This window comes from Pipra filicauda, unplaced genomic scaffold (genome assembly GCF_003945595.2).
Source record: "Pipra filicauda isolate LSUMZ 115617 unplaced genomic scaffold, ASM394559v2 scaffold161_size1661140_pilon, whole genome shotgun sequence".
In the NCBI taxonomy this organism is placed as follows: Eukaryota; Metazoa; Chordata; class Aves; order Passeriformes; family Pipridae; genus Pipra; species Pipra filicauda.
The window spans coordinates 555801-583738 of record NW_024104118.1 but is presented as its reverse complement, the minus strand read 5'-3'; the positions used below and the strand labels follow the sequence as shown (position 1 = coordinate 583738).

The following is a 27938-nucleotide window of genomic DNA, read 5'->3' as shown; positions in this document are numbered from 1 at the left end:
CCTTTCTGACAGGCGGGAGAAGTTACAGGTCCCTCCCTCGCTCCGCTTTATTAAATATAGTAGTAGCAGCAGCCCTCGCCTGGAAGCAGGCAGCGGTGGAGGCTGTGCTGTCCCGTCCCGGAGCCCTCGCCGCTGCTCCAGCCCCGCGGGATACCATGGGTGCCCGAGGTGGCATCTCCACGCTGCTGCTGCTGCTGCTGGCCGGCTACTCCCAGCCCCTGAGAGCGGGACTCCCGGCCGGAGGTAAGCGCCGTCCATCCCACCAGCCCACCCGAGGGATGGAGCGGTGGGAAACCCTGGGGGATACGGCTCCTGGGAGGGCTGGGGAAGGAGAGGGGACTGGTGTGGACACCCATGGGTGTCCCTCCTGTCGCCAAGCTGGCAGAAGCAGCTTGCCTGTCTTGGGGCACGGTGTCTGGGGAAAGTCAAGGGCGGGAACGGGGCTGCTCGCCCACCGTGGCTCTCGGGGTGCTGGTGCCTCTGTGTCCCTTCCCAGGGGGACACGCAGATGTGCTGCTGTGTGGTATGGGGCTGGGGGGAGCCACAGGGCTTTGGTGGGTGCCATGGGCAGCCGGTGGGAGAAAGGCACCGCCCCTGCTCCGCCAAGCCCCGCGTCGTGGGGAGGGAGCACGCCAACCCTCCCTGCCATGCTTGGCCTTGCCACCATAGCTGTCTGCGAGGGCAACCCCTCTTCATCCCAGGAGCAGGAGTTTGGTGGGAAGAAGGGAGCTGGAGCATTTGCCAGTGTGTGTGTGACCTCCTGGCTCTGCTCCGTCCATCTGTGCTGTGCACTGGGGTGGCTGGTGGTGTGGGGTAAAGGGTGAGTGGCTCACCTCTCCCACCAGCACAGCCCCAGAGGTGTGTAGGGTCACCCCTGGAGTGACAGGGCACCGAGGGCCAGCTGGGGATGAGGGTCACCCCCATGGTGACACAGGGCAGGCTGACCCCGGGGACCTGGGAGGACATGGACCCTGGGGACCTAGGAGAACACTGGCTGCTGCATGGGGTCAAAGCTAGGCAGAGGGGTTACTTCAGGACAGAGCGGTTGGGATTTGTATCCAGTTTTCCAAAAGAAGCAACCAGGTTTGCCCATCCAGTTCTTGGCATGGCTGTGTGCCCTGCCTCAGCATCCTGACAGCCATCCCACAGCTCTGGTCCCTCCCTGCTCCCTCCCCTGCTCCAGGATGCTCAGAGCTGCTACTGTCTGAGCCTCAGTGGGCTCTGCAGGTCTGGACAGGGGTCTCATCCTGCTGGGATGGGTCTGTGCCTTAGCCTGACCTTCCAAGCTGTGCCTGAGATATCTGACTGATGCACTGCGTCAGCAGCACCAGCAGCTTCAAAAGTGAAGGGAATTTAAAAAGCACTTTTATTTCCCTAACTCCCCCCCAAACTACTATATCATCTCACTGAGCAGTTTCTCTTCCCCAAAGCTCGCTCTAGGTACCAGGGCTCTGACCAGCGGGCAAGAGCTTGCTCCAAGCAGTTCCCAAAGAATTACTGGCCACCTCTAGACTTTTGCTCCTGATCATCTTTTGCATCCCAGCCTGTGTCAGTGCAAGGAGGAGGAGGAGGAGGATCCCAGAGCCCAGCCTTGTGGCCCTCGGCACCTGCAAAGTCCCTGTATGTCCCTTGATGTCCCTCTTCTCTCCCAGTGAGCAGGTGGCCACTGGGGCATGCTTCTCTCCTTACCTCAGGCCTTGTTCCTTCTGGTTTTTTTCTGTGTACCAAAATAGGAGGGTGCCTGGCAAACTGAGTGGAAAAAAATCCCTTTTGTTAATGCACAGAGTGGTCTCCTTCCCAGCCCTGACCTTTCCATCCTGGGCGGGGGTTTTCCCACATGGAACCGTTGCTTGCCTGGTGTCCAGAATGGGTCCCAGGGCTACCCTAGCACTCCTGAACTCTTTCATGGTGAATGGGCTGGAGCAACCCTAAAAAAGAGCACATGGCCTTCACTGGCACACGCCAACCCCCCCAGACTTCCCCCGAGTAACACCACCCATGGCTGGGACACAGCTCCAGGGATCAACGGGCATCTGCCTGGCACAGACATGTGGGGCTGGGGAAGAAAAGAGGTTTTACACCCATTTTCCGATGCCAGGGACTATTTCTGCACTGGACTGAAACAGATGTGCCAGCTGTGACTCTGGGTCTGGGCACCAGCTTCCCACAAGCCCCATCCACTTGAGAACATCCCTGATGAGACCAGCAGCACTGATTCCAGGTGTTCCCGTGGGCTGCCCACAGTGGGATATCCCTCTGTCTCCATCGGGGAGAGCCAAAAGCTTGCCAGGCAAGGTGCTGGGGACAGACTGGTTTTGGGGGGTGAAGCCAGTGTTTTGCATTCCCTCCAAGCCCAGGTTCAGGGACCTGGAGCTTCCTGCCCAGCACAGAATGGGAAGAGTCGTCATGAACTTCATCAGATACAGGATTATATAAAAAAGGAAAACACTCATAAAACTTACCCTGTTGACATCAGAGTGTAAAGCTTTAGTAAACTGTTTTTAGACAGCCTGGCTCCCCTCTGGTTCCCAGCGAAACCACCCGCAGGCTGTCCTCCCCCTTCCCCAAAGTCCCTCTTACTGGGCGTTTGGAACGAGGAGAGACGAGAGAATTGGATGTGTAGGCTCCCCGTGAGCAGCGTTCACCCCAAGATTTCAGCAAGTTGGTGCCAAAAATGTGACCTCCCCCAAAGCTTGGGTGGACCTCCAGAAGCAGTGATGGGGGTCCTGGGGGGGCAAGTGCGACACTGGCTTGTCCAGGGTACCTGCCTATGGATAGGGAGCAGTGTCTTGCCTGGGGTACCCATCCAGGACCCCTCCTGCCTTCTCCAGGTTTATCAGCTCCTCCTCAGCTCTTCCTACCTCCACTTTTGGAAATCTGATTGATTTAGTCAAACTTTCTTTTTTATGATCGCACCACATGTTTTAAGGTCATAGCTCAAAGCAGCTGGAAAAGCTTCCAGCTGATGGGAAAGAACAGGAAAAATGCTGAAAAGGGGGGAGAGTGGTAAACTGGTATCGTGGGAATCAGGGAGGAATATTCTTGTCTCACTCTTATATTTAGCAACAGAGGGCTGCGGGCAAATATATAATATGCACATTCCTGTAGGATCGAAGGACAGGGTTAAGCTCACCCCGAGGAGCTCACGTCAGTTTGAAAGCTGGACAGGAACAGGGCTGGAGAGGAGGGAGGCTAACAGTCTGTGTGCCTAAAAAAAGCTCAAAGCACAGACTGTTCACAACAGGCATTGGCCCAGCCCAGTCTCGGCTCCCCGGGGCTGCTTCCTTGGCCCTTTCCAGGTGCCAGGCTCTGGCTTGTCTCCTTTTTGGGAAGCCAGCTTCCCCGAGCATTAGCATCACCCCCAGCCTTCAGCTAGGAAACTCCCAGGAACTCCTTACTCACATCTGTACAATTCCCAGGCCTCGCCTGGGGCATCCCAAGCCTGGTTTACCACCAGCCCCTTCACCATATCCTATCTCCAAACCTCCTGGAGACATGGAGCAAGGAGGGTGCCCATCAAAGCATCCTCATTCCCAAATCAGCCCTTCCTTGAGCTGTCTTCATCATGCCCCAGTGCTTGGTTGGACATTGCCATGCTGCACAGGGGTGGGACACACCTGGGGTAAATAGAACAGAAAAAGGGATCTCAAGTTTTTACGTTATATTGACCAATATAGCAAAATATTGTTATATATTGTTGTATGAGAATATTTTTATACTACTTATACTGATAGAATATTAATATATTCTATAAAGTATATTCTAAATATATAAAGTCAGAGAACCCACTTTGCTCTTTCACAAAGCCTTTGCTTTGGAAAGCAGAGTGAGGGCAGCTTTGAATTCTGCAAAGCCAGGCTTAAATCCAGAGGAGCAGGACTATGGTGGCTCTTTCCAACCCCAGGACGTGGAGGATGCAGGTTTGCCTTGCTGTTGCTCCTCCTCAGGACAGACCAAACAGTGCCTCCCAACAGCATCAGGATGGGATGGGAGATGTTTATGCCCCAAGCTGTGGATCCAAGAGGTTGATAAATTCTCATTTTCCATCCTTCCTCCCCGTGGTGTGTCACCCATTGTGCCAGTTGTGCATCGCTCCAGGCAATACCTCTGGGTGCACTTGGCTGCCTGACAGCCGGACAGACAGCCAGTGGCAGATGGAAAGCATCCCAGGGAAGGGATGCCAAAAGTTGCTATGAGTGGAGAAAGTCATGGGGCAGACAGCATGGTTTGGAGGTGGCCAAGCCCACCACGTGTCTCCCAGACAAGGAGAGCAAAGCAATATTCATCCATCAGCGTGACTCACTGGCTGTGGAAGGAGCTGTTGTAAGCTGTGAGTCAGCTCGGGATGGCCCCGTGAATCCTTGCTGCTTCTTTTGCCCAAATCTTGGCTTTTTGGTAGTTGTTTTTCCTCTTTGCTGCAGGCAGGCAAGGGAGGGGGGTCTGGAGTCACCAACTGTTTGTGAAGCCATCCCCAACCATGTTAAAGGATGCTCCCCATCCGTTTTCATGCCATAACCCCTGTGCAGTGCTGCCCAGTGCCGTGGCAGAAAGAGGTCAGGAGGAATTTCCCATTTTCTTTCCCAGCCTCCATCTGGGCTTCAGCAGGGCTTCAAAGTTTTCAGCATCCCATCCCACAGAAATTTCTGAGCCCACCAGGGTCATTTCCTCTGGGAGCTGGGGAGAAGAGAGGGAAGTCTTGGAACCGAGGTAGATGTGGCTGAGAAAAGCCTCCTGTCCTGCCCTGCAGCCCTGGGAGGGGATGTGAGCACCCGCTTCCACACCCCCACAGCCCCCGCGCCAGCCATGTGTTCCCCCTGCGCTAGAAATAGAGCAGGCATTTATTTTCTCTGTAAACATCACCCTGCCGGGTGTTTCTCATAGATGGAAAAGTCAGGGGATAACAGCAGTGGGGAGGGGAAGGCAGGGAGGGGGATCTCTGGAAGGATGGGGAGAGGAGAGGGAGAGGAGAAAGAGGAGAGGAGAGATTTCAGCTCTAGAAAGAAAATACTCCTTTTCTTTGCAGACAGTCTAGCACATCAACCCCAAGTGAGCAAAAAATATCCTCTCTTTCTCCTTTCACACTGCAAGCCCCCCTCCCTATCTGTGGAGACACTTTTCTCTGCCCCTCACAGCACCCAGCATCACCAAAAGCCAATCCCGGCCATGGCCCTTGTAGCCCCCATGGGGTGCAGAGTTCTGTGGGCTCTGTGGGTGCTGTGGCTGCTGCCCTGCCAGCACAACTAAAGACAGATCACCCCGATTTACACATTTTACACCCTAACTGCACATTTTAACATCCCTATCCCTGAGCACTGGATGCTGCAGTTAAGGCCAGCAGGTAGCTCCCGGCAGAGCTTCAGCACCCCCACTCCTGCCCATCCTTCCCCCACAATTTTGGCCGATAACTCCCCCCATCTTGGCAGCCGTTTGACACCAGTGAGGCTGGGAAACATCAGAGCCCGGGCGCCTGGAGACGTGCTCCTCTCTAGCAGCAGCCGCTGAGCTGTTTGTTGACAGCAGGAGAGGATCACTCCGGTAACGACCGGCTATTCCAGGGATGTCTGTGAGCATCCCCTGGCCAAGCTCCGCCAATCCCCCGACAGCTCCTGGGAAGGCTCCTTCCCCTCACTGGGGCTGGGGATTGTCCTGGGAACAGGCACTGTTGTGCAGGCAGAGATGGGATTCAGGGATCCACAGGTGGGATGTGCACCCAGGGTGCTTCACTCCCCAGTAACCAAACCTCAAGCGCAGGCTTTCCCCAAGGTCCCCCTGCTCCTCCAGCACTGGACTGGCTGGGATTGTCCCCTCATATGCCACAACATGCCCTCCTGAAGCTCTGCAAGCCCTTCCCTCACCGGCTGGGAAGCAGATGAGGTAGCAAAAGCTATGGGAGTGGGTGCCAGGATGTGCAGGGTGGAGCTGGAAAACCTGCCAGCCAGTGAGGCAGGGGTAGAGGGCTTGGGAGAGAGGAAAAGAAAGAAAAAATAGAACAAAACCCGGCTTGAGATGGTTTGGAAACCATGTCCTCTGGGGTTGATACAATATTTCCAGGCCAACTTCTCCTGGCAGCAGGAGCCTGAGTGAGACTGAGTCACGCTGCAGGGGACAGCACAAAAGTCCCATTGAGCCTCCCGCTTCCCCAAATCCTCCCACTTTCTCCCCCCGCTTCGCTTCCCAGGGCAAACACTCCAAACACTGCTTCCAGCTTGGGCTTATTCCTTAAGTCCCTCTGGAGCCATTAAGCCACACATCATTAAAAGCTCTTCATCCCTGCTCCTGCTCACACCAGGCTTTGGGGGTGCTTGCCTTGGGGTGCATCCCCCCAGCTCTTCCCAAAGGCGCTGTGACCTTTGTGGGGGGTTGTAGACTGGCTCCCAGCTCCTTGCCCTCCCCTCCACAGCTCTGCATCTGGCCGAGCAGGAGAGCTCAGGAAATACCATCAGCTTTAGGGCTGCTTGAATCATCGTAAAACCACGCTGGATAAGCGATGGAGCTCCAGAGCCAAGCCTCCTGGACCCCGCTTTACAGCCTCCAGCTATCACAGCTCCTAATGCTGCTCTGTGAGGATGGGGAAAGCAGGCAGGAGCAGGCACAGGAACCGCGCAGGGGGTTGGGGGCTGACAGGACACAGGAGGCAGGACACAGCCAGCCCCCTCCCAGGCAGCACAGAATTAGCAGGGGGCATGGTTTGATGTTTTCCCCTGACCCCAAAGTCTGTAAAAAGGGGCTGTAAAAAGGCTGTTTTTTTTTTTCCCCGAAGCTGTCAGGCAGGAGGCAGGGGAAGGCGAGCAGAGAGCAGCTGGCAGAGGAACTGGGAAAGTAACTGAATGAATAAACACAGGAGAGGGATTCAAAGCAGCACGGTGCAGCCAGAGATAGAGACCAGCTGGGTGGGATGGGGGCAAAGAAAGAAGAGTACCCCAGCCCAGGACTCTCCTCCTGCACCCAAAACAAGGGTGATGGTCGGCAGCCCCATCAGGGTAATTGCTCATAGCTTTGCTGGCGGTTTCTTGGGTGCTGCTTTCCAGCAATCTCTGCTGGCCAGCACTCCTGGAAAGCACCAGCCCCAGCCCCCAGGAGCCCTGCTGCGAGGGAGGGCCAGGTGGAGGGTGGGAGGAAAGAACCAGAGCACTCATTCCCATAGTCGGGGTTGGAAAAACACACAGAGCTCTGGCTCAGTATGTCAGAGCAGCAATCACTGTCTGGAGTCACTGGGAGTGGGGATAAAAAGCCCTCCTCTACTGAAAGCTATCACAGCAGGGATGTATCCATGCCCATGACACCCCCTCCTGTAAATCTCAAGGCAGGAAAGTGAGGAGAGGCTTTCCTGGGGCAGGCACAAGGGGACCATGGTGTGTCCACAAGGTCCCCATTGGGTCTGAATGCCATCGCTGCAGACCAAGTTCCCCTACACTGGGATTTCCTCACTGTGGAGACCTGGATCAGTGCTGGGCTCAGGTATGAGGGCATCTTTGAAGGCAGAAGCTCTCCACTTGTCCCCCCAGCACCCCCTCCTCCAAGCAAAGCCCCAGCCAAAGCTGAGGGCCGCTGTGTTTGCCTTAGCCTCCTCGCAGGCTGCTCATTTCCTCTGCCGGCCATAAATAAAACCACACCGTAAAATGAAGGGAATGTGGAACATAATGAAGCCTTTCTCCAAAAGCCCATCAGATTCCTTCCTCTCCTGGCCCCTCCGCCCTGCATGGGGATGGGGGCACAGCACAGCCCCAGCCCTGGGGGGCTGTGGGTCTCATTGGGCATTGCAGACCAGGTTGGGGACAAGGGAGCTTGAGCCCCGGGACCACCCACGGTGCCAGCAGGAGGGATGGTTCTGCCCACCCTGCCTGTGCTTGGAGTGGGACGGGAGCTTCGTACACACACTGTGGTGGGAACAGGAGCAGTTCAAGCTGCTGAGCAGCATCACCAGGGCTGGGCAGCTGCCCCCTGGGAGCCTCCGGTGTTCACATCCTGCTGAGCCCCTCCAGTGCTGGCATCCCTCCTGGATCCTTCCAGTGTTTGCATGCCCCCTGAACCCCTCTGGTGTTCACACCCACCCTGAACCTCTCTGGTGTTCATATCCCCCCAGCCCGTCCAGTGTTTGCATCCTCCTGAATCCTTCCAGCGTTTGCATTCCCCTGAACCCCTTCGGCGTTTGCATCCTCCTGAACCCCTCAGGTATTCACATCCCCCCAGCCCCTCCAGTGTTTGTACCCCCCTGAACACCCCTCAGGTATTCACATCCCCCCCAGCCCCTCAGGTGTACGCACAGCGGGTGGGTGCAGCACAACAGGTGACCTCGCTACCGTATAAAGTCATTTAAATTTGAAAAACAACCCCAAACAACCCAGAGGGCCTCAAAACCAGCTCCTGAGGCTGCGGAGAAGTGCAGCAGGTTGTCCAGGGGCTGCTCCAACAGCACCCCAGCACGGGGCACACTGCTGGCACAGAGGCTGCTTGTTGACAGGGGCGGCGGGAAGGAAGGAGGGCAGCCGGTGGGCTGGGCTGCACCAGCGGCCGCACAAGCCCGGGGCTGTTCAGGCAACAAGGAGCCTTCACTTCCCAGCTGTTTTTCCACCGTTGGAAAACCGGTGTGGCCGGGGCGGGAAGAGGCTGCGAACACAGGGAGTCTTTCAAGGGGGCGCGTGTGTCTGCACGGTGCTCTCCTGGCACCCGCTCCGGTCATTACAGAGCTGCTTTAATGAATTCCAGTCCCCTCCCTGCAAACATAGCCGGCCACCAGCTCTGGCCTCCACCTGCCCCCCACCACAGCCTGAATGGAGCCTTGTTGAGCATCCAGCTCCTCCCCAGCTCCACACCTCTATCCCCTGGCAGAGTTTGCTCCACAGGGAGTTCCTGCAGCCCCTCAGGGACTTGGTTGTACCCCCAACATGCTGAAGCACCTCCTGCGTGCCCCAAAACGCAGCTGGCTTTCCTATGGCAGGGTTGGGGATGCCCCATGCTGGGCAGGGAAGCATCCATCCATCAGCTCACATCCTCCTGCACACCCAGGAGATACCTCCCCGTTCTGAAAACCTTTCGTGTCTGGTGCTGGTTCTCTCTGCAAACCCTGACACTGAGTTTTTCTGAGTATTTCCCCTTGCCTGGACTGGGAGTTGGCTCCTTCATCCTCCTACGTGCTGGAAAGGAGGTGGGAGAAGTTTGTGTGCTGAGATGTTAAAACATGGAGGAGAGCCCAAACAGCCCTGCTGAGCCCCAAACACTCTTGGAGCCCCCAGCTCAGAGCCCCCTGCGTGGATGGGGATCCCTTCCCCACTGTGGTGCTGCCCAGCCCCAGGCTCTGCTCCCCTGTGTCAAAAAACTCCCTGAACACCAAAAAAACAGCAATTGGAGAGGCCAAACCCACAGTGTTTTCAACTCGAGGAGCAGGGGAAGAGGGCCAAAGCATCCCGAAGCCGGCGCGTGGCCGGCGGCTGGGGCGGGTGCTGGGGCAGCACCGGCTCACACAGAGCCCTCGCTTGTCCACTGGCCCTGGGAGGTGCTGAACACACCCGAGGCCTCACTCCCAGACCCTTCCTGAGAGCTTTTGGCTCATGTCCTTGTTTTTTTCAATGCAGAAAAACCCCCCAAACCCAAATGACACTGCAGTCTATAATCTGCTGGCTGCTGGCTGGCTGCTCGGAAACTGTGACGGAGGCTCCTCTCGCCTCGTCAACGCCTTTCCATCGTCTTGGCAAGGCAGGGACAGTGATTTCCTGCGGGATACAGCAAGCTGGGAACATCCATTATTTTTATCCGGGACAAATGGGATGTCCACTCCAAGCCATGGCCAGGACATGGGGGACCTGTTGCTCCCCACGACAGGAGAGGAAGGGCCAGCTTGGGCTTCTCCATCCAGGGATGAGGGTCGTCTTGGGGCACAACACCCCCTGTGGCATCCTTAGATCATCTGAGGAAGCTGCTTTTGGGGCACTGGAGCTCATCCTCCTGGGGCAATCCCAGGATGCTCAGGGGAGCCTACCCATGGATGGGGATAGGACATCCCTACCTGATCCGAGCGATGGACCGGGATGGGGCACCCTGTGCCATGAAGGCTCCTCCAGGGTGAAATTCATTTGAAAAAAACCCGAAAAAATCCATGTTTTCTATTTCTTTTCCAACATAGAGGGCAAGGAAGAGAGGAGATGGGGGTGAGAAGCTGCAGGTCCCTTGAGAAAGTGAAATGTCACAGGCCGAGCGGTGTTCACATCCTGGCTGGGCTGTTGAGTGAGGTGGAGAGTAGCCCTGAAATAAAGCGGGAATTTGGGAAGACAAACAGCAGTAACTCACAGGACTCTGCTGCCGGGGAAGAATCCCAGCACCTCCTGGATCCAGGCAATGGTCCCTCCTCCTCCCCAACAAATGGCACCACTCCCCTGGGCATCTGCACCTCCGGGAGCTTTTTATTAGTAGTATTTTATGAGAGAAGGAGAAGAAAAACATCTCTGGCAACTTTGGGAGAGTGGAGGCAGGACAAAATGTGCTGAATGCAGGAGCTGATGCCCCTTGGCACACTGGAAAACAAGCTGGCTGTGCTGGAGTGGCCCCAAACCATCATCCCCAGTACCCACAGCAAGACACTGCCAGGCCCCTGGACTGGCACAGGAGCTGCTGGTGGGTCCAGTCTGGCCAAGCTTTCCCTCCCCATGAGAGCAGCCACTCAGAACCCCTCTGAAAAACACGTTTTTTGAATTAGGGGAAGCCACAAAACCAAAACGAAGCAAAATCTCAGTGGGAGCTGGAGCACAGAACATGCACACCCAGGGAGCCTCAATGGGAGCTGCCAGCACATAATGTACATGGATGTCTCGGGGGAGCACATGTGCACACATGTGTGCCTGTGGCTGTGCAAGGAGGGAGAGCCCCTTTTCTGCTGTGCCACGTCACTCTTACTCACCAAACCCCAGGACAAGGCGGTGCCGAGAGCCCCAGCACCCACCACCCTTGGCCACTGGGCAAGGCTGGTTTTGCCAAGACCACAGGAAGGAGGGAGAGGGTCAGGGGAGGACAGAGCCCTGCAAAGAATAGCACAGCTCCTCTGAGTCACTGGCTGGGCCGAAGAGGACAAGGAAGCCAAAGTGCCCCGTGCCAGCAGCAGGCATGAGGGCCAGGGAATGAGGAGGCACCCTGACAGCCCTGCCCTGAGCTGAGCAAAGGGCTCAGTGTTACAGCAAAGGCCAGATGTTTCCATGGTGCCATTTTCCTCCCTGCCCGGAACGGGTGAAGTGACAGTCCTTGAGACACCCACGTCATCCTCTCGGACCCCAGGGGAAAGCTGAGGCACTTTTTCTGCTGCCAGTGGCAGGAAGTGATTTTTTTGTGGTCTCCAGGGCAAGGAGGTCTCCCCATTCCCAAAGGTGTCAGAAGAGCATCCTCTACACTGGGCACCACAGGGCTCAACTCTGAAAAAAAACGCAGTAAGCTAAAGCAGAGTGCTCCAGCTCTCTCCCTGCCAGGCTAACCCTTGCCATCACCTCTACAGATGGGCTCCTTCCAAACCTTCAGTCAGGGTGGCTGTGTCTTGCAGGGTTGGGTTTTCACTTGCTGCACCAGCCTGTGAGCAAAGCCTGCATTGCCTGCTCCCACCCCTGTCATCACCACAGAAAGTTGGGCATGAGGAAAATGCAACCAGGGAAGCAGCTGTAAGGGCAGACATGAGTGTTTACACCCAGACCTCACTGTGCAGGAGGCTGGTTTCACCCTGGCACCCAAACTCTACCCCTGCCTCCTCCAAATAGGGAATGGGCTGGGCCCCTTAAAGCCAAATGCTAGTCTTGTTGCCCCATGGAACCTCAGCAAAGCAGATTTGGGACCCCAAACCCTGTGGGTCAGCAGCTGGGTGGACTTGATAAATGCTCTAGTGAAGCATAGCAGGAAAGCTTCACACATATAAACCCCAGCAGAGCCCATGACTACATATGGACTGAAAAATGTGAATTTCCCCCGTCTCCGTGACATCCTCCCCAAACATTTCCAGCTTACAGGGCTGGAGTGTTTATGCTTAAGCACAGAACTTTGCCACAGGCTGAGCTGGAGCCAAGGAGGACGGGTGGCTGCGTGCATTTAACACGTGTGCAATGCACACGCGTGCATCGAGTCAGCTAAAAACTATAAGCACTCAAAACTTAAGCACACTCCCTGTACTCTTAATCCTGCCCTCTCCCGCCTCTGCCCTGTAACACAGTCTGTCATTCCACGACCGCATGCCATCGAGATGAGTCCCTCCAGGGCTGATGTATATTGGGTGTTGAACACGTTCCAACTGTATCTCCAGGCGCCTGCTTTGAGCCAAGGTTTCTGTACGGTCTCACAGCCACATATGGATCACTAGCACTCACGTTTATTCCTCCAGCACTGAGGAGAAACAGAATTTATTTGATTAGAAGGTGATGAGGTCCTGGCACAGGTTGCCCAGAGAAGCTGTGGCTGCCCCATCCCTGAAGGTGTTCGACCAGGCTGGATGGGGCTTGGAGTCCCCTGGTTTAGCAGAAGATATTCCTGCCCATGGCAGGAGTGTTGGACTAGATGAGCTTTTCCTTCCAGCCCAAACCATTCTGTGATTCCTCTAGGAAAATCAGAAAAACAGACTCTGCAAGGATCTTTCCAGGCTCCTCAGCTCCAACACCCTGTCACAGGGCAAAGAGAAGAGGGCAGATGGATGGGCTTGGGAGGCTCCAGAATCACAGCACCCACACGGACAGGGCTTGCAGGAGGTGTCCTTCCCTGCCTGACCTTCTTTCTCCCTTTTCTCCCCAGTCTCTTTCTTCGGGGACAGCTTTGTGGAGATGCCCCTGGCGGACGCCTCGCGCACGGTTCGGCTCCACCTGCAGCTGTACACCAGCCAGGGGACTGGGCTGCTCTTCCTGGCCGCCGGCCAGCCCGACCACCTCCTGCTCCAGCTGCAAGACGGCAGCCTGCAGGTCAGCACCCTGGCACCCCAGTCCCCCCTGCAGGCTGTGGGTCAGTCTGTGGGTCAGTCTGTGGGTCAGGTTGTGGGTCATGGCTTTATCCAGTACAAGGATGAAGGGGCAGCCCAGCTGCCAGGAGCCCTGCCAGGGGATGCTAAGAGTACAAGAGGAGTCTTGGGAGAACTGGTTAAATATAGAGAAACAGGTTCCATCTAGGGAAGCTCCTCACCCACTGCCTGGGGGGTGCTGGGGGGGGATCGTGGGGACACCGAGACCCTGGCACCCCATGTGCATTGCACAGTCAGACTGCAGTGCACAGCACCTTTGGATGAGAGGGGTTAGTGAGGAGAAGAGGTGAGATAAGAGGATCCAGAGAAAGAATAGGTCTCTCTTGTCCCAGATGGGACATGGGAAGCAAGCAGTCAAGACAGAGGAATGAAATTCCCTGCTGTGGTTATGGTGTTGGCATCCACCATGAAGGAAAAGAGCAGGGCACACATCCTGCCTCTCTGCAGCTTGGGCTGGGCCACGAACCACATTAAACCAAAGCAGGAGAGCAAGCAAGCCGGTGGCTGAAGGTGTCCCTAATGCAGACCATGTGTCCCATCAGCTAACCCTCTACTTAGGCAGGCTCCAGGCTGCTGCCCACCAGAAGCAAAGCCTGCTATTTCCCCTGCCGGTCTCTAGGGAAAGGGCTGGAAGCAGCCCAGGTTGCAGGGATGGAGGGCAGTGGGCAGGATGGAGCAGGGAAGGAAGAGCCAATATCTGGCAGGGTTACTCTGTGGGGGGAGAGGAGAAGCCCAGTTATGGGACTGGGAGACAGAGGATCCCAGCCCTGAGACTGGAGTTCTCTGAGAATGAGTGAAAAAGGAGAAAAATTCAGAGAGCGGGACAAAGAGGGAATGTCCATGGGGGGGTGAGGGAGGAGCACATCCAGAAGTGGAGGAGTGAACTGAGAGACCAAAACCCTTGTCAGCCCCTGGGTATGGATCCATGGGCAGGTGGAGAGGTGTCACCTGAAAAGAACTTTGTGTCTTTCCCTTTAGGCCAGGCTGCAGCTGGGCTCAGAGGAGGTGACCTTGCAGTCCCCAGCAGGGCTGCAGCTCAATAACCTGGCAGTGCACGACGTGGAGCTGCTGGTGGAAGATGGCAGGATGACACTGACCATCGATGGCCTCTTCAACAGCTCCACGGACATTGCAGGGCCAGCAAGGGAGCTGGACATCCAGCATGGCCTCTATGCCGGTGGGACAGGCAGCCTGGACCTGCCATACCTTGCCAAGGCCAGCCCTCCCTTCAGGGGTTGCCTCCACTTGGTAACATTCAACGGCCTGGATGTTCTCTCCCCTCTGTCCTCTGATGGTAGCTCCAAGATCTTCCACCATGTCCAGGAAGGGTGCAGCACACAGTTCTCCGCAGAGCCTGAGGACCCATTTGGGTTCCAGGGGCCACACTCCTACATCGCGTTTCCCACGTGGGATGCGAGGAAGGAAGCGACCATCGAGTTTGTGATAACGACGAGCATCACCCAGGCACCCCTGATCTACCACGCAGGGCTGGAGAACGACTTCTTCTACCTGGAGATCTCCAACGGGCGCCTGCGAGGGTTTGTGGAGAAGGGGAACGGCATCATCGTCCTGCACAACAATGTTTTCATCAGTGACGAGCAGCAGCACTACGTCAAAGTCTACACGGACATCCACAAGTTTGAGATACTGGTAGATTACTACGCTTCATCCACATCCAACCGGGGCATCAACAACTACCTGGACCTTCAGGGAAAACTCTTCATTGGAGGTATGAATGAAAAAGCTTTTCAAAGGCTGAGGGAGCATCATCTTGCTTTCATCTCAGTGTGGACCATGACCAACCACTCGTTTGTTGGCTGCCTGGAGGACCTGCGGATAAACCTGCAGAGAAGGAGCCTGCAAGACGCCGTGATCACAAAGGACATCACATCAGGCTGTGGGAAGCAGGACCATTACTGGGACTATGAGGAGGTGTATGAGCAGGATGAGGCACCTACCTCCCCACCCCCAAATGTCTGGCCGGGAGCACCGGGCCTAGTGGTGGAACCATGCCGGCCCGACAGCAGCTTCCCACCTGCCTTTGCCAACATCAGCAGCCTTCTACATGTCAGCCCCCTCATCGTCTCCGAAGGGGGCATGGCCTATCTGGAGTGGAAACACACACAGCCAACAGTAGACTTGAGCCTGGCAAACATCCGTCAGTCCCAAATTCTGTTCAGCATCACCAATGACCCGAGGCACGGCCAGCTGGAGCTGGACATCCCCGGGTCCAGGAGCAGAAGGAAGTTCACCTTGTTGGACATTGTGAATCGGAAAGTCAGATACATTCACGATGGCTCTGAGGGACCCATGGACCAGCTGATGCTGGAGGTGACAGTGACCACCCAGCAAGGGGTCCCAGAGTGCTTGCGGCAGGGGCAGATGTACCTGCTGCCCATCATGATCAACCCCCTCAATGATGCCCCACAGGTCATTTTTCCCCGTGGGAACCACATGACAATCCTGAAGCACACACGGAAACATCTGACCACAGACATCCTGCAGGTCCTGGATGATGACACATCCTGTGATGACCTCGAATTCCAGGTGCATGGTGGCCAGCAGATGGAGGAGGGTTATGTGGAGTTTGACTTCCACCCCGGAGTGCCCATTGAAGAGTTCTCCTGCAGGGACCTGGAAGCCGGCAACGTAGTCTACGTGCACCAGAGTGGGACAAACTTACAGCTCACCTTGCAAGTGAGCGACGGCACAGTCCCGAGCCCCATGGCCACCCTGAGGATCCTCGCCATTGACCCCGAAATCCGCCTGGTCAACAACACCGGCCTCTCCATCTCCCAAGGAGGGGCCGCACGCATCACCACAGCCAACCTGTCAGTGGAGACGAACGCTGTGGAACAATGGGTCGCCATCCTGTACGTCCTCACAGAGCCCCTAAGGTATGGCGAGGTCAAGAAGCAAGGGAGCATGGGAGGGGAATGGAAAAAAGTCGAGTCTTTCCACCAGCAAGACCTGGAGCAAGGGCGCATCCAGTATTTTAGCACAGACCCAGAGCACCGGCTGGAAGACAGTGTGGAGAAGCTGAGATTTGAAGTCCAAGTGGGGCAGAAGGTCTTGCCAAACAACACCTTCCTCATAAGGATTAAAAGAGCCACCATTAAGATGAGGACCATGGTTCCCCTCCAGATGAAGAACAAGCGGCATAGAAATATCACCAGCAAGGAGCTGGAGGCAATGTTGGAAGATCCAAACTCCGCCCCAGTCTCCTTCCACTATATCATCACACAGGCTCCCAAAAAGGGAAATCTGGAGCTGCTTGGCAACAGGCTGACCGAAGGCTTTGGATTTACCCAAGATGACCTGCAGAGAAACCACCTGAGCTACAGTGTGACCATCAGGAACTCCCAGCAAGCCGAGGACACCTTCCAGTACCGTGTCCATGCCGGCAAGCAGCACTCTCCCGTCTATACCTACACAATCAGCATCGGTGGGGACCCCGATGCGCCAGTGCTGACCAATGTCCTCCTCACCGTGCCGGAAGGGGGACAGGCCATCATCTCCAAGGATCACTTGTTTGTGCAGAGCGTGAACAGCATGGACTACCTGTATGAGGTGATTGAGGGGCCAGCACACGGGAGACTGGCCTGGGCTGCCTCCCATGGCTGGGCCTCCAGAGAAGAGATCACAGAGTTCACCAATGACGATATCCTCCACCGCCGGCTGCTGTACCAGCACGACGACTCTGAGACGCTGGAGGATGACATCCCCTTTGTAGCCATCAGGCAGGGCGAGGGCAGCGCTGAGCCTGATGTGGAGGAGGTGAGGGGTGTTTTCAGGGTCTCTATCCAACCCATCAATGACCACACCCCTGTCCGGGCAGTGAACAAAGTCTTCAATGTGGTGCGCAATGGGCAACACCTGCTGACAACTGACGACATTGCCTTCACTGACAAGGACTCCGGCTTCTCTGACACACAGCTGGTGCTGGCAAGGAAGGACATCTTGTTTGGCAGCATCGTGTCTGTCGATGACAGAAGCCACCAGGTCTATCGGTTCACACAGGATGACTTGAGGAAGAAGAAGATCCTCTTTGTCCATTCAGGGGCTGACCGTGGCTGGATCCAGCTACAGGTCTCGGATGGTCTCCACCAAACCACGGCCCTCCTGGAAGTGCAGGCATCAGACCCCTACATCAATATAGTCAACAATACCGGTCTGGTCATCCACCAGGGCACCCGAGGGAGCATTGACTCCACTGTTCTCAACCTGGAGACCAACATGGACATTAGGTCAGATGAAGAGATACGATTCCTGATAACAACCCCCCCGAGGTGGGGGACCATACTGAGAGGGGAGCAGCCGGTCATGGCCTTCTCCCAGAAGGACCTGCTTGAAGGAGAGATCTCCTACCACCACAACGGCAGCAGGAACACCCGGGATGAGCTCCAGTTCACTGTAGAAGCAAACGAGGTGGCAGTGGAGGACACACTGGCCATCAGCGTGTTCTTGGACACCCATCCCAGTCCCCTGAGCATAGTCAACCACAAGGAGATCTATGTCTTCCAGGGGGAAGCAGCTGGGATCAAGGAGGAATACTTACTGGTGAGTATCCCCTTCTCTAGTCATTCCCCATGCCTGCATCTCTTCTCTGGCCAACCAGGATGGCTACCCGTGGGACTCCATTTTACTCCAACTGGCTCAGAGCAAAGGTCTCGCGTCCACGTCAGGCTTTGCCCAGGGGCAGAGGGGTGTTTAGGCATGGCCTTGGCAAGAAGGTGACTCTTGCAGATCATCCCACAGCAAAGCCTTGAGGGATTGAATGCACAGCAGGTAGTCTGTGGGGCAGCCCAGCTGCAGGCACCAGACCTCTCACTCTTGTTTTGTCTTTCCCCATGCTCTCAGGTGACCCACGAAGAGATCCCTCCCCAAGACATAGTCTACCTGGTGAGCAGCCCCCCAGCCTCTGGCTTCCTGGCAAAGCTTCAGGACGGCCAGGATGTGAACGAGCAGCCCAGCCTGGACCCCATCCAGTCCTTCACCCAGGAGGACATCAACAGTGGCAGAGTCCTCTACCTCCACTCCAAGCCCAATGAGGAGCGTGACCGGTTTGTCACAGACATCACAGCCCGCGGTGTGGACGCTCTGGAGGGGGTGGTGGTGAGCCTGGTTGTGCTCCCCATCAACGTGCCCTTGGATGTCCACAACATTACAGTGCCAGGAGGTGGCTCTGCTACCCTCTCCTCGGGCATCCTCAACATCCCCAACGCGTACTACCCGGCTCTGGGCATGGAGTTCAGGGTGCTCGAGCCCCCCCGGTTTGGCACTCTCCTGAGAAGCGAGCGGCCTGAGGAGGGTGGGCTGGACAGCTTCACCTGGAGTGAGGTATAGCATCCCTGTGTGCCCACCTGCCCAACATGCTCCTTTCTCAAGGGTTTGGGGAGAGCCCAGGGGTGTGCTCCAGCCCCCAGCCACATTGGGAGGCTGGGGAGGGCTGTAGGGGTCTTCTCCCCATCAGAGGGGATGGAGGGGCTTGGGGTAGTGGGTTTGCCCTGTGGACCCAACAACCAAGATGTGTTTAAATGTGCCTGGGGATACAGAGTGGGGATGCAGGCACAGAACCCACACTGGGCTCCAGGTCTGTTTCCCATGGGGACCCAGCTCCTGTCCCTGCAGGATCCACCCTGCAGGGATGCCCCAGAGCGAGTGGTGGGTTGCCAGCATCCTCCCAGGATGCTGCAGGGTCCCCTCCCCAGTGGGGCTGTTTGCCTGCGTCCCCCCCGGAGGGTCACCTGGCCCTTGCCCCGCAGGTGGAGAACCAGCAGATCCAGTATAGGCAGGACGGCCCTCGATCCCTAACTGACAGCTTCACCGTCCTGGCCAACGCCTCCGAGATATCCCGACAGAGCCAGGCCAGGACCGTCTTCGTCACCATCCTGCCCCGCAGCACCAAGGGGCCGCGGCTGAAGGTCAACGCCGGTTTGCAGGTAAGGGTGGGACGCCACGGGGATAGGCGGCCACCCTCGCGGGGCCGGGGTGCTCAGCGCTGGGACACGCGGGGGGGCGGCCAGCCCAGCGCGGGGATCGCCCAGCGCGGGGATCGCCCAGCGCGGGGATCGCCCCCCACGCCCGCTCGCTCGCCCCGGGGACCGGGGCTCAGCGGAGCTGGGGTGCCGCCCAGAGGCGGCCAGCGGGCGCTGGGGAAAGGAGGCGGTCTTTCCTGGCGGGGCGAGGCTTTGGCGGAGGCGGGGAGCGTGGTGTCCTCCCTCTCCTTCTCCGCCGCCGATACGGGGACCGGCCGCGAGGTGGGAGCATCGCCCCGCGGTCCCACTCGCGGCGATCGCTGCCACGGCGGCAGGCAGCGCTTCCTCACCCCCGGCTCCCGGGATGATTCCTGGCAGCTCCAAGAGGAGCTTGCCCACGTTTCACCAACACGAGGCTGGAATAACTCAACTATTCGGGCAGCTTTCACACCTCTCACGCCCATAGCAGAAAAAGGCAGAAGCAAAGAGGTCTCACCTGCTGCTGAACTCCCACCTTCTGCTTCCAACACTTCCCTGTCCCATTCGGGGTCACTAATGCAAAATTCCAGCAAAGATTTTATTGGAAAACATGCAAGCACAATCGTACCCCCACCTCTCAGCCACCCTCACCATCTCAGGATGGCAGGCAGCCGTTTCTAGGCTGGCAGCAGGAAGGCAGCCTCTTCCATGAGGACCATGATACAGTGGCTTTGGGAAGGGTTCTGGGAGCCTGGGCTCTGGAGGAGATGCCCAAGGGGAAGGGGCTGTCCTGCCCAGCCCAAGAAACAGCCACTTTGGGGCATACCACCAAAGTTGGGGGGTGTCCCCCTATCCCCAGCTCTGTGCCTGTTCCAGTTCTCTCCCACCAGCCCCTGGAAGCTTCCCAGCAAATCCCTTTTATAAAGCATTAGTTGATGCCTCTAGATCTGCCCCACCTGGGCCAAAGTCCAGGGAAAAGTTAAGCTCTCGGCTCTTGGACCCACAGCAGCCCCTTTTCCCCATTCCAGAGGCACAATGGGAGCACAACCTTCCCTTCTCCCAATCACCGTGCTAAAAAAAGAGCGAAAAGACAGAAAAATCTCCAAAATAAACTCTGAGGCAGCAATCTGCCTGCCTTTCCATTGGGATCCCCCCCACACCACAACACAACACACCCTGGGAAGAGTAACCACAGCTGCCCGTAGGGGCTCTGGAGCTGGGAAAGGCTTCCTGCCTGGAGGAGGAGTGATGGGAGAGGCCCAGCCCTGTGTGTTTGTGCTCTGGTGAGGGATGACTTCAGCATTTAAAGGTCAGAACGGGTTGCACAAAGGCTTCCAGGGATGCCAGTCCTTGCAGGGCTGGGGGGTAAACGGGATAGGTCTAGACCCCAAAGTAGAGCCCCTTGGGAAGGAGCAGCAGTTTTTGGGTTGGATCTGGAGGAAGGATGGCTGGATGCCACCAAGAGAGGCTCCCACTGCCACACCAGAGCACAGGGCCATGCTTCTGGCACTGATCCGTCACCTCCCCGCACACTCTCCCAGAGAGAGGAGGTGACACAGAGGCTGAGCAAACACAATAACCTGAGCAGGCGAGTACAGTAGCCAGGCGGAAGGCTTTAATAATTCAGGGAGGACGAGGAGCATGGAGAAGTGGGTCAGCTCCCACGGCGTGGGCTCTGGGCTGGGAGCAAAGCTGCTCCAGCCACTATAACTATCCGTTCCCAGTGGACAGCGATGCCCTGGGGCTGCCAGTCCCCTCTGTTTTGCCCACAGAGCATTTTCCTTGGCTCCAAGCCCCGGGTACAATTACAATTCCAACTGCTATTCTTGCTGGGGAGAGGGAGCAGCCCAAAAAACTCGGTACACACACAGCAAAGCTCATGCCCTGGCTGTGTGTCCAGCAGCACTTCCCCCACCCCATCTCTCCAAAGCTGTGTTTTTCAGCCTGCCTCTCACCATCCCGCGGGGACTGCCGATGGATTTAATTTCCCTGTCGGCACCCACACCCACTCAAGCAATGTTTTGGGTTAGGCCAGCTGAAAACAGCAGAAAAGAGCTCATCGAGCTCCTCCAGTGCCTGCCTAGGTGTTGTGTTGGGGATTCCCAAGATGCAGGCCAGGCTTATGATGCCATGGGATGCAGCACATCCTGCCCCTCTACCCCAGGTGAGCCACGGGAAGGCTCCATCCATGCACATCATGATTTTAGGGCATCCTGAGGGCAAAGGGCAGCTCTGGGGTGTGTGGGCAGAACCTGTCTGGCAGCACAAGGTTCATCCCCGTGGTCTGCCCAGATCCAGGTATGGCACAGGGTTAGGAGTGGAGAAAATTGTTGCCTCCAGCTGGAGATGAGAGATGTCAGGGCTTTAGGGTGGCAATGTCCCCAGGGATGGGTGGGCGCCGCTGGATGGGGGGAAACGGTCCTGGGAACTTCCGCAGTAGCTCTGAACTCAGCCACATACTTGTCATTCCTGGAGGGTTTGCTGGAGAGGCGGCAGCCTCACTGTAGCCTTGCGGAAGGGGCATGGAAACAGGAGTGAGGAGAAACACCAGCCAGGGAGAGATGGGGCTGTGGTTAACACGTACCCAGCATCAGCCTGTGGACCCCCATAAAATCCCTTCCCCTGCAAAGCAGTGTCTCAAAGGCACAGCCCCTGCCCCAGGGCACCACGCCCTCTTCAACTTTGGGGAAGTGGGGAAACTAAGGCACGGAGGAGTAAGCCCTCTGGCACACGCCGTGCAGAGGCACAGACCCAGCTGTGTGGCACGTGCTGGCAAACACGGCAGCAGTGATGCAGAGCTGGGAAGAGGCCAGATGATCTAGGCATCACCCGACACGCCGACAAGGCACCCTTGTTGGGCTGGGATGTGCTCCAGCACACAGCAAACCTGTCTGAGCTGGGGTGGGGAAGAGTTGCCAGGGGTATCCCAGGGGGATTACAACCTCTCCCTATCCCCCAGCTGCAGGAAGGTGCCACGGCTGCTATCGGCCCCCACATCCTGAGCGCCGAGGACGAGGATTCCCCAGCAGAGGAGCTGACCTATTCCATCCAGCCCCCAGCCAATGGGAAGGTTGTCCTGAGGTCAGCACCCAGTGCTGAGGTCAAGATGTTCACCCAGGCCCAGATAGACAATGGCCTTATCCTCTTCGTGCACCAAGGTAGGGCAGGACTGAGGTGCCTCAGTCCCCCTGCACCACCCCAGGGTGATGGGGACACTGTGCCATCAAGGTGGATGCCAACCCCATGGCACAGCACCCTGATCCAAACCCTGCCAGGTTAATGGGGGGCTGCATCTCCTCTGCCCCTTACAAATGCCCTGGTCTGTGCTTTCCACAGGACCCCTGGACGGAGGCTTCGCCTTTGACCTGTGGGATGGTGAGAACCTGTCTCCTGGGCACTTCTTCCTCATCAGGGCCCAGAGAGAGCCCACCATCAGCCTGGCCAAGAAGCAGAGCCTCACCATCTGCCCAGGTGGGTACCAGCACATTCCCTATTCTCCCAGCAGAACAGCAAATGGGGCCTTCGAACCACCTACCCCTGCCCAGGCACTGCCAAGATGCCCATGGCAGAGGCTGCAGATGGGTGCAAGGTGACTGGTTAAAATCCATACTGCATGTCTTTTCCAGGTGCCCGGCAGCCCATCACCAGCCAGAACCTGCAGGCAGTGAGCAACAGCCCCGCCAGCTCCACCACTCTGTACTACAGCATTGAGCAAGCCCCACGCCTCGGCAGGCTGAGCACCTCCCAGGGGGAGGAAATCAGGAACTTCACCCAAGCCCAGGTGAGATTTCACCTCCTCCAGCCCCCCAGAACCCCAAGCACAGCCCTTCATCAACGCCCCCCACAGCATAGGGGTCCCAGTCTGACCCACTGCCACGACAGGCAGGGGCACCTGATCCCAGGCAGGAGGCAATGCGAGGCTCCAGCCGTGCTGTGACTTTCCCAGCTCTGCCAACAGCTGCTAAGACGGATTAAAAGCTGCCGCCCCAGCCTTGGATTTAGCACTGGGGGAGGCTGATGGAGTTATAATCCCCTTTCCTGAGCCATCTCCCTGCTGCAGAGCCAGCCAGCCAGCCTGGCTGCTGCTGAAGGGAAGAGCCAAGCACGATGCCTTCACCCCTGCTCTGAGAAAACCTTTCTCCCATGGGGCCAAACTTTTGCGGAGCACAGCAAAGGTCTTATTTTATTTCATCACTCAAAAACACGTAGGTTTGCCCACCCTGGAAGTTCCTCTGTGCTGTGCTCACCCTTGGAGGATGCTGAGCAAGCTTAACCCTTCATCTGAGCCTCAGTTTCCCCAATTGCCAGGCAGAAACATCATAGAATCACAAAATGGAATCACAAAATCTAACTTGGCCTTAAACACTTTCAGGCATGGGATATCCACAACTTATCCTGGTAGAGATACACCAGGAGCCCTCCATAGTGGCTACCATGCCATGACTAGTGATAATCCCCCTTTCTTACCTAATTAGAGCTTGGTTGCTCCATCCCAGAGTCAAGATAGGAGCTCATTGAGGGTTTTTTTAATTTTTAGGTGGACAGCAAGTTGATTTTCTACCAGCATGAGATGCCAGATAAGCCCTTCTGGCTGGCCCAAGATGCCATCCGCTTCCGCATCGTCACTCCCATGACTATCTCAGATTCCTTCATCCTCCTCGTCCTAATCTCCTTCGAGGAAAAGTGTCCCCAACGCTTGACTCAGCTATGGAAAAACGCAGGTAAAGGTGGGATGGAGAAGCATGGGACAAACCTCCTCTTCAGGAGGGCTTGTTTGGCTGAAGAAGACACCACTGTGTTGTTTTCCATGGTTGATATTATGTCAAACATCTAAAACTGCATCCAATTCCTTCCTCCATCACCCCAAACTCTCACCAACTTCTCCAAATTGATTCTCATCCCTCGTTTTCCCTTCCCCCCCCCAGGTCTCCAGCTCACAAGGGCTCAGAGGGCTGACATTGACACCTCGGTGTTGGATGCCTCCAACCTCCTGAGCCAAGTTCTGGTCTCTGAGAGAGCTGGATATGATGTTGTCTTCCTGGTGACGGAGCTACCGGCTCATGGACAGCTCTTGGTGGCCGGTGTGCCTCTGGAACGATCACAGCCATTCTTCCTGCAGTCAGACCTGGCAGCGGGGCATTTGGCATATGCCCATGGTGGGGACAGCATCTCCAAAGACCATTTCAGTTTTAAGGCTTGGCTCCGCCCCCGGGAACAGCAGTCTGTCCGTCCTCCACAGGAAGGGGTGGTCATCTCTGAAGTGTTCAATATAACAGTGACCAGCAGCACCAAGTCACCGCAGGTGGTGAAGCGGAAAGAAGTGCTGCAGGTCCCACCAGGCTCTGTGGTCACCTTGTCCCAGGAATACCTGGATGTGGCAGACCCATCGGTGTCCCCACAGGAGATGGTGTACAGCATCCTCCGGAGTCCACTCGCCGGCCACGTGGCCAGCGCACACAACCCTCGGCAGCCCATCAACCGCTTCACCCAGGCGGATGTCAACGCTGGCCACGTGGTGTTTGTTGCCACTGGGAGCCGTGCCCCAGGGTCCTTAGCCCTGAGCCTTTCCAATGGCCACCACCCACCCACCCTGACCTTGCTGGAGATCGAGGTGCTGCCTGCATTGAGCACCACTGCGAGCCCGACACTGCTGGAGGTGCCCCAAGACCTGAACAGAGCCCCCGTGTCCCACCGTCACCTCCTGGGCACCACACCGCGAGGAGCAGGTAACATCATGTACAGGATCACCAGGGGCCCCAGGTTTGGCCAAGTGCTGGTCAACCAAAAGCCATCGCGGGGCTTCTCGCAGAAGCAGCTGGACCGCAGGGAGGTGATGTTCACCTTCAGTGACCTCACTTCTCCTGAGGATGACTTCCAGTTCCTTGCCGTGTCGCGGGCAGGAAACTGGACCGGGGTGGTAAATGTGACTGTCCATGCTGCAGTGAAGACCCAACCGGGCAGCCTGTGGCCCCGGGGCACCACAGCCCTCCTAGACACCAGCATCCTCGATGCCAGTGAGCTGGCCAACCGCACCAAGAGTATCCCAGTCTTCAGGGTCCGCAGGGCGCCCCATGCCAGCCGTCTTGTGAGGGTATCCAGGGACCCAGGACAACCCACCACCCCGATTGAGACCTTTAGCCAGAGTGAGCTGGAACAAGGGCTGGTGGGACTGGAGGTGCTGGCTGCTGGGGACACCCACCAACCCCTGCAGAGTGACAGCTTTGTCTTTGAGCTGGTGGCTGCTGGTGTGCCACCAGCACTAGCATCCCTGGAGTACAGCATCGAGCCCTACAACGCCTCGAAATCCTATAGCATCACCCTGCTCACAGCCCCTCTGGCACCTTCACCCCCGGTGCCCCAGGGCACAGCACAGAGCAGCCCCAATGCCAGTGAGCTGGGCATGCCCCCCACTGCCTGGCTAGCCCCCAGTGCCACCACTAGCCCCAGCCCCGCGGAGGGGGGCACCTTCCTCAGCTTCATCGAGGCCAACATGTTCAGCATCATCATCCCCATTTGCCTCATCTTACTCCTGCTGGCCCTCATCCTGCCCCTGCTCTTCTACCTGCACAAGCGGAACAAGACAGGGAAGCACCACGTCCAGGGCACCCCTGCCTCCAAGGCCAAGAACGGGGCTGTGCCTGACCATGAGACCTTCCGGAGGACAGACCCCAACCAAGGCATCCCCCTAACGACTGTCAGCGCCCTGGAGGGCAAGGGCACAGGTCCCCCACCCCAGGGCACAGGTCCCGGGGCACCACCAGACCCTGAACTCCTCCAGTACTGCCGGACTTCCAACCCCCCACTGAAAAACAACCAGTACTGGGTGTGAAGGGCTCAGGTGCGGGGGCAAGAGATCACTTGGGAGTCAAGAACCTCCCACAGCACCACCAGCCACCTCCTCCTGGCTCTCCTCCTCCTCCCTGGGAGCTGGCATCCCATAGATGCAGGAGGGCCCTGAGGATGCAGGGGCTGCTGCTCTGGCCCACCTAGGAGCCCCACATCTCCAGGTGGCTTTGGGCAGGGGAGGGGGGTACTGCATAAGCAAGTGGGGACAGGCAAAATACATGAGCATCCCTGGGGAATGCTGACTTAGGGTGCTCACTTGGGCTACTTGATGGTGGCCACAGTGCTGGGGGATCTGATGGCACTGGTCCCTTCAGAGCCACTCAGGCAGGTCCAGTGGTGGCTCCTCCGTGGGCAGCACCATCCACCCCAGGGATGCTTGCCACAGCTCTTGGCATGAGACGGAGGATGAGGAGCGGCTTGCACTGAGTCAGGCTGGGGATGAAGCTGCCCAAATCCCCCAGGGCTAGGTGGGCTGAGACACTGGAGCAGAGGCTCGGAAAAAACTCTGTGGCCAATGCCAGGAGAATTTAGGAATCCCCACCCACTTGGAAAAATACCCGCCTCACTCTTTCTCTACTTGCAGTGTGCTTCGTCAAGTTGATTGCACAGAGCCCTGGGGAGGTTGCACAACAGGTAGGATGCCCATAGTGGGGAGGGGGGGACGGAGTTTACCTGGGCAGCGTGAAACCGGAGAGGAGAGCAGAGAGCCATAGCCAGCGCCGTTTTCCACTGTATACTCCAGTACGGCAAAAGTAAACAGAATAAAGTGCCTTTTCCGAGGTGCATCACTGTTTCCCTAAGCCACTTCCCTTGCCAGGCCTGTTTTAAGCTGCTGAGCAACATTTGGAGGTAATGGACCATATTCTGGGCTCTTGCTCAAATTTTCCCAAGCCTGGAGTCCTAAAAACTTAAATAGAAACTGTCTGAGGAAGGGCAGAGGAGAAACCGAGCAGTGAGCTCAGGATGGGACTCAACAATAATACCCTGCAGTGCTCCAGCTGGAAAGCTCATCACAGGGCACATCCTGCTCTCACACCACCCATGGGGAGCTGACATGAGCCTTCAGAGACCACGGGGGACCACTTGCACCCCCCACCCAGGATAAAATCCACTACATGAACCCTCCCCAAAACAATCACCCCACGTGGTCCCACTCCAAGGCTGCGGCAGAGCTGGGATCTTTGCCTGGACCACGCCAGCAGTTTTCCTGGCTGGATTTAGGGTGCCAAACCTTTGCTGAGCAGTAAATCACAACTGCCCTGCCTCAGCTGGCAGGTGCTGGCACATTCCATGGGCACCCACAGCCATCAGGGTGCAGGCAGGCACCCTGTGTCCCCATCTCCACAGGAGGGGGCACAGTGGAGGCAGCCCCAGCACCTCTGACCTGCTTGACCCAAGAGGATGGCTGATGGATGTCTCCTCCCCACCTCCAAAACCCTCCTCCTGCCCCATCCAAAGGGGGGGAAAAATGATGTTTCCTTCTGTTCAGAGGCAAATCACACCCTCTCCACTCTGTAAAATCGGGTCAGCATGACCGTGCTGCCCACGTCACAGCTGAGAGATTGCCAGAGCAGTGCTGCTCCCAAAAGGCTGGGACAACCTCTGCCATGGACTCCCTCTCCAGTTCGCAGCTCTGCGCCTTCCCCATCACATTCAAACACACACATTTATTACCTTCACTAACATCACATTCAAACACACACTTTATTATCTGTACATCCCACAGTGAGGGATGGGGGTTGCAGAGAAGCCCTCCATCCACTGAGGGCTGCCTTGGTAGCATCCACTATGTTTTCCTTCCAAATTATTCTTGCCTTGCACCCAAGGATTAAATAGAAGGAACGTGGCCTATTTTGTAAGGAACTCTGAAAGCTAAGCAGGTTATTTTTAAAGCTTGTGGTTGTATTCCCACTGCTGGGAAACATCCACATCCTGAGGTCAGGGGAGGACAGGCAGCAACCTGGAAAACAGTAGCGTGGATGGTGGCTCTCCAGGGCCAAGCTCTGCTTGCAGGTTTAAATCCTCAAAGCTGGTGGCTCTGCTTGGGTTATGCAGGGTTTGCTGGATCAGACACAGCTTCAGTGCTGCCCAATGCCATCCACCCACCTGAGAAGGGCTGAGGGTCCAGGTGGGCTCCTGTCTGGACGTGAAACAGGCAAACCACA

The 27938-nt window shown here is 56.9% G+C and overlaps 1 protein-coding gene across 1 annotated transcript; it reads left to right on the top strand.

Annotated features, from left to right (window-relative positions):
- The first annotated feature begins 177 nt into the window (after nucleotides 1-177).
- Nucleotides 178-26558, top strand: CSPG4 (chondroitin sulfate proteoglycan 4). Its single transcript, XM_027712330.2, has 10 exons — nucleotides 178-243; nucleotides 12751-12914; nucleotides 13949-17530; nucleotides 17831-18310; nucleotides 18736-18912; nucleotides 21887-22085; nucleotides 22264-22398; nucleotides 22554-22708; nucleotides 23465-23648; nucleotides 23853-26558. The coding sequence occupies exons 2-10, from the start codon at nucleotides 12780-12782 to the stop codon at nucleotides 25754-25756; spliced, it is 6951 nt and encodes a 2316-aa protein (XP_027568131.2). The 5' UTR covers nucleotides 178-243; nucleotides 12751-12779; the 3' UTR covers nucleotides 25757-26558.
- Nucleotides 26559-27938: the final 1380 nt, after the last annotated feature.